At 35.0% G+C, this 6000-nt stretch overlaps 1 protein-coding gene across 1 annotated transcript in view; it reads left to right on the top strand.

Annotated features, from left to right (window-relative positions):
- The window catches only part of LOC110454306 (nucleolar pre-ribosomal-associated protein 1-like), a 44639-nt gene that overhangs the window by 7678 nt on the left and 30961 nt on the right, over positions 1–6000 (top strand). The window contains exons 5-9 of the mRNA XM_021503750.1: positions 740–822; positions 1748–1885; positions 2198–2328; positions 3091–3286; positions 5618–5755. Coding sequence (XP_021359425.1) covers positions 740–822; positions 1748–1885; positions 2198–2328; positions 3091–3286; positions 5618–5755 — 686 coding nt within the window. The remainder of the gene's footprint in view (positions 1–739; positions 823–1747; positions 1886–2197; positions 2329–3090; positions 3287–5617; positions 5756–6000) is intronic.

Consider the following 6000-nt stretch of genomic DNA (forward strand, 5'->3'; position numbering starts at 1 on the left):
GTAGATAAGGACTGATGTTGTGCCTGTTATATCAGAGGTATAAACTCTGCCTGGTAGATAAGGACTGATGTTGTGTCTGATGTCTGTTATATCAGAGGTATAAACACTACCAGGTAGATAAGGACTGATGTTGTGTTTGTTGACTGTTATATCAGAGGTGTAAACTCTACCAGGTAGATAAGGACTTATGTTGTGTCTGTTATATCAGAGGTATAAACACTACCAGGTAGATAAGGACTGATGTTGAGTCTGTTGTCTGTTATATCAGAGGTATAAAGTCTACCAGGTAGATAAGGACTGATGTTGTGTATGTTGTCTGTTATATCAGAGGTATAAAGTCTACCAGGTAGATAAGGACTGATGTTGTGCCTGTTATATCAGAGGTATAAACTCTGCCAGGAAGTTAAGGACTGATGTTGTGTCTGGGGTCTGTTATATCAGAGGTATAAACTCTAGCAGGTAGATAAGGACTGATGTTGTGCCTGTTATATCAGAGGTATAAACTCTACCAGGTAGATAAGGACTGATGTTGTGTCTGTTTTCTGTTATATCAGAGATAACCATTACTTCTGAGGTGTTCGCTTCTTAACTCTGTTGTACATAAAAATCATCTCTGCAGAACTAATAAAAGATGTTTTCTACTGTTTTTTTCTGTTTTGTAAAATTATCTTAATCAAAATAAAACATGTAATTAAATTGTGAGTTTTTACACATGATATTGTGTGATTTTTGATTTTAGGTTTCCTTGGTAGCCTGATACCTGGGCTTCATGCTGACAGTATAGGTAACATACAGATGGTGACGTCTACTCTGCTTCATAAGGTAAAACCAGTACCGATACATTTCTATTCTATACATGCCATAACTTTTCAGTGCAAAATATAAGATCAGTGAGATTTTTTGTGAGATTTGGTCAAAAATAGTGAGATTTTTTCTCTGAACTAGTGAGAAATTTGTGAGACAAATTTAAAACAGAAATAATGCTGCATATAATTTAGTATTAAATCAATGGTGTTGTTCTGAGGTTTCTGATTACTTCGTTGGAACCAAAATTGGAGATTTATTGGTATTTTAAAGAATTTTTGGGGGTCCAGATATAGCTATAAACATTTAAAAATAAATATATCACAATCTTTTATCAAAGACAAAAAATAATGATAATTAAAAGAATTAAAATTAAAATGGGATGTCGATGTTAACCCAGGTTAGAAAAAAATATATCTCAAAACATAGGAGATATTAAATCTTCATTTGTTGAAAAAAAATAAACCAATACCTAAAACTTCCAGTATTTTCATAACTATAGGTAATTGTGAATAAATTTGCTTTCTTACGTTAATGTTATTTTTTATTAACACTTAATCCCATCCCAGCGACGAGAGAATGAATTCCGGATTGAATGTCAGTGTCCAGTTTCGATTTTATAGTCACGACTTACATTTCCGTTTCGGTAAACCATGTTTTCAATCGTAATGAATTGACAGCTCTTTTGTGGCTGTTTAATGTTTATACCCACTGTCATCACATATTAATTAGCAACTAGCCCCCATTGGATGAGAGATCCCTGATTTAAAAATTAAAAAAATCATGTGTTTGAATAAAGTACAAGGGCTTAATATCTACATTCAATCCGATCCAGGTTTTTACTTATACCAATAATTGATGTTATAAGAAATCTGTTCTGTGATACCTATTTTTCAAGCTTATTTTAGCGTTGTCAGGAGAGAGTCACTGTTCTCATTTCCAGGTTGTCCAGAACCCTGCGATCAGTAAAACACTGAAGGTCAGGCTGTTTACAGAGTCCAACATGAGATTGCTTGGTCAGTTGTACCACTGGACAGGTCCTAGTACATGGCAGAAGCGGTCAGAAGATGACCAAATGGAGGTCAGTTAATTCTTCACAGCTTACAAAATCTTTTTACAAACAAATTCTGAACATGAAAGTATGGGTTTGTCTTAAAATAAACATTTTACACCCCTAAATTGAAGCAATGATTATGAATTTTAATATGATTGAAAATATAAACAAAGTTATTCTGTCTTTGGCCTAAAAACTGTCAGTATGTACAGGTGCCCCTCTCAGGTATGGAAAAATAACCTATAAACAATGTTCTATCATAGATCAAACAGGTGTTTATTTTCAGGTAAAATGTTGTTGCCATTTGGATTTTTGAAGCCTGTGATGTCTTTTTAACAGGTGGATGATACAAGTAAGACAGAGGATCAGAAAATCGTAGCAGATAGCACTCATCAACTCCTGGTTGAGTTGTGTTCTTCCCACAAATATGGAATCAACTTCTATGACAAATCACTGGGCACCTCTGGACAGTAAGGAGTTGTTTTAATTTGTTCAAGTCTTTTTATGTTTATGACATTGGAGAGGTCCTAATTTACATAGGACTGTTCCAGAATTAATGAACTTGTGCAAGAGGAGAATGACCTAATTACCTTGAACTGTATTGGCTGGGGGATTCTAAATTTCTGCTAAAATTGTTTTTTATATTACTTTACATAAGGTCACCATTGTAGGCTTAATAGTCAACCATTGTAGGCCTAATAGCCATTTACAATGATTTTGGTGAGTGTTGTACTAGTGCTGATTCCTCCCTTCTAATTATTTAAACTTATATGTTGTTGTGCCCAGATATTGGTACAGGTATCCAGAAGAAATGGTTTCAGTAAGGTTTTTTGTGGGGTCCCTTCATTTTCAGATCCTCTGTTGTACGTTGATGTGTCATGCCTTACCCGTACAGCACATGAATAACTAAGATTGAAGTTTTGGCCCAAAGTGTGATTAGGGTTGAGGTCTCTCAAGGAAGGAGGTATCCCAAAAAGGAACACATCCTTTCTCTTAAAAAAAGCAAAGTATGACAATTAGTTTCTATGATAATAACTAGGTTTACGAGGTGGAAAAGGAATATTAGTACATAACTCATCAATAAAACTAAAAGGTGAAGGTCATAAATTCAGGGATGATACTTGAATAACCCATTAGTTAATAGGGAAAAAAACATTGGGAAATCAAAGTTAAGTTCATAAAACACGAAAAGTTATACACCCTTGCTCTATCCACATTGATTTTCTTTTCAGAAACCAAAACCACATTTTGACAAGTTTCCTGACATCTCTCACCAGAGTAACAGAAACACCACTGATTCAGGAACTGGTTATAAAGACACTTCGGGCATGCCAAGACCAGCTCTGTCAGTTCCTGCCCTCCATGTTATACACCCTGTCACCGCGACCTTCACCTAAGTGGCGGGCTTCCATGGCATTTCTCTGCAAGGTCCTGATCAGACGATAATATCACTTCATATCAAAACTGAGGCCAAACATATTGTTGATGATAACAGAAGATAAGAAAGTGACGTCTGACATATCGTTAATGATATAACAGTAGAAATGAGGCTAATGTCTGACATATCATTAATGATATAACAGTCGAAATGAGGCTGATGTCTGACATATCGTTAATGATATAACAGTAGGAATGAGGCTGATGTCTGACATATTGTTAATGCTATAACAGTAGAAATGAGGCTGATTTCTGACATATCGTTAATGATATAACAGTCGAAATGAGGCTGATATCTGACATATCGTTAATGATATAACAGTAGAAATGAGGCTGATGTCTGACATATCGTTAATGATTTAACAGTAGAAATGAGGCTGACGTCTGACATATCGTTAATGATATAACAGTAGAAATGAGGCTAATGTCTGACATATCATTAATGATATAACAGTCGAAATGAGGCTGATGTCTGACATATCGTTAATGATTTAACAGTAGAAATGAGGCTGACGTCTGACATATCGTTAATGATATAACAGCAGAAATGAGGCGGACGTCTGACATATCGTTAATGATATAACAGTACAAATGAGGCTGATGTCTGACATATTGTTAATGATATAACAGCAGAAATGAGGCTGATGTCTGACATATCGTTAATGATATAACAGTAGAAATGATGCGGACGTCTGACATATCGTTAATGATATAACAGAAGAAACGAGGCAGATGTCTGACATACCGTTAATGATATAATAGTCTGACAATAAGGTTAATAACAGAAAGAAAAAACCTAACACTTGACATATCATTAATGATATAGCAGTAGAAATGAGGCTGATGTGTGACATATCGTTAATGATATAACAGTAGAAATGATGCGGACGTCTGACATATCGTTAATGATATAACAGTAGAAATGATGCGGACGTCTGACATATCGTTAATGATATAACAGTAGAAATGATGCGGACGTCTGACATATCGTTAATGATATAACAGTACAAATGAGGCTGATGTCTGACATATTGTTAATGACATAACAGTAGAAATGAGGCTGATGTCTGATATATTGTTAATGATATAACAGTACAAATGAGGCGGACGTCTGACATATCGTTAATGATATAACAGTAGAAACGAGGCAGATGTCTGACATACCGTTAATGATATAATAGTCTGACAATAAGGTTAATAACAGAAAGAAAAAACCTAACACTTGACATATCATTAATGATATAGCAGTAGAAATGAGGCTGATGTGTGACATATCGTTAATGATATAACAGTAGAAATGAGGAGGACGTCTGACATATCGTTAATGATATAACAGTAGAAACGAGGCAGATGTCTGACATACCGTTAATGATATAATAGTCTGACAATAAGGTTAATAACAGAAAGAAAAAACCTAACACTTGACATATCATTAATGATATAGCAGTAGAAATGAGGCTGATGTCTGACATATCGTTAATGATATAACAGAAGATAAGAAAGTGACGTCTGACATATCGTTAATGATATAACAGTACAAATGAGGCTGATGTCTGACATATTGTTAATGATATAACAGCAGAAATGAGGCTGATGTCTGACATATCGTTAATGATTTAACAGTAGAAATGAGGCTGACGTCTGATATATCGTTAATGATATAACAGTAGAAATGAGGCGGAAGTCTGACATATCGTTAATGATATAACAGTACAAATGAGGCCGATGTCTGACATATTGTTAATGATATAACAGTAGGAATGAGGCTGATGTCTGACATATCGTTAATGATATAACAGTACAAATGAGGCTGATGTCTGACATATTGTTAATGACATAACAGTAGAAATGAGGCTGATGTCTGACATATCGTTAATGATATAACAGTAGAAATGATGCGGACGTCTGACATATCGTTAATGATATAACAGTAGAAACGAGGCAGATGTCTGACATACCGTTAATGATATAATAGTCTGACAATAAGGTTAATAACAGAAAGAAAAAACCTAACACTTGACATATCATTAATGATATAACAATAGATACAAGGCTGACGTCTGATAGGTAGTTAATCATATAGAAGTGAATTGACTGTTTGATCCTACTTTTAAGAGTATTGTTAGCTTAAGTTAATCAAAACAGTTGCATTTATGATATTGTTACATTTATTGAGATATTGATTTCCTTTGTCAATTTACCACCATTGCCATAGAGAAGGATGGCAGCTAGTGTAAACACGGACATAATCTATTGTTGATACTGTATATCTTCCCCTTTCACAGTAGGATGATTAAGATAATTTATTATCTGCTTTTTCAGATTTTTGAAAAACAGTCTGAACCTCCAGCAGCTTTCAAGATACGAGACAGAGTGAATGTCCATAAATTTGTGGACATGTTAATGGTTGATACTGTACCCCCACAGGAGATGTTATATACTGTGCTGCAGGCTCTCAAGGTGAGCAGGAACACACTCATCAGTACTGTATATGGGCACACCACTACTATATATGGGGACACACTCATCACTACTATATATGGGCACACTCATCACTACTATATATGGGGACACACTCATCACTACTATATATGGGGACACTCATCACTACTATATATGAGGACACACATCACTACTATATATGGGGACACACTCATCACTGCTATATATGGGGACACTCATCACTACTATATATGGGGACACTC

Source organism: Mizuhopecten yessoensis, unplaced genomic scaffold (assembly GCF_002113885.1).
Source record: "Mizuhopecten yessoensis strain PY_sf001 unplaced genomic scaffold, ASM211388v2 scaffold7763, whole genome shotgun sequence".
NCBI classification, from domain to species: domain Eukaryota; kingdom Metazoa; phylum Mollusca; class Bivalvia; order Pectinida; family Pectinidae; genus Mizuhopecten; species Mizuhopecten yessoensis.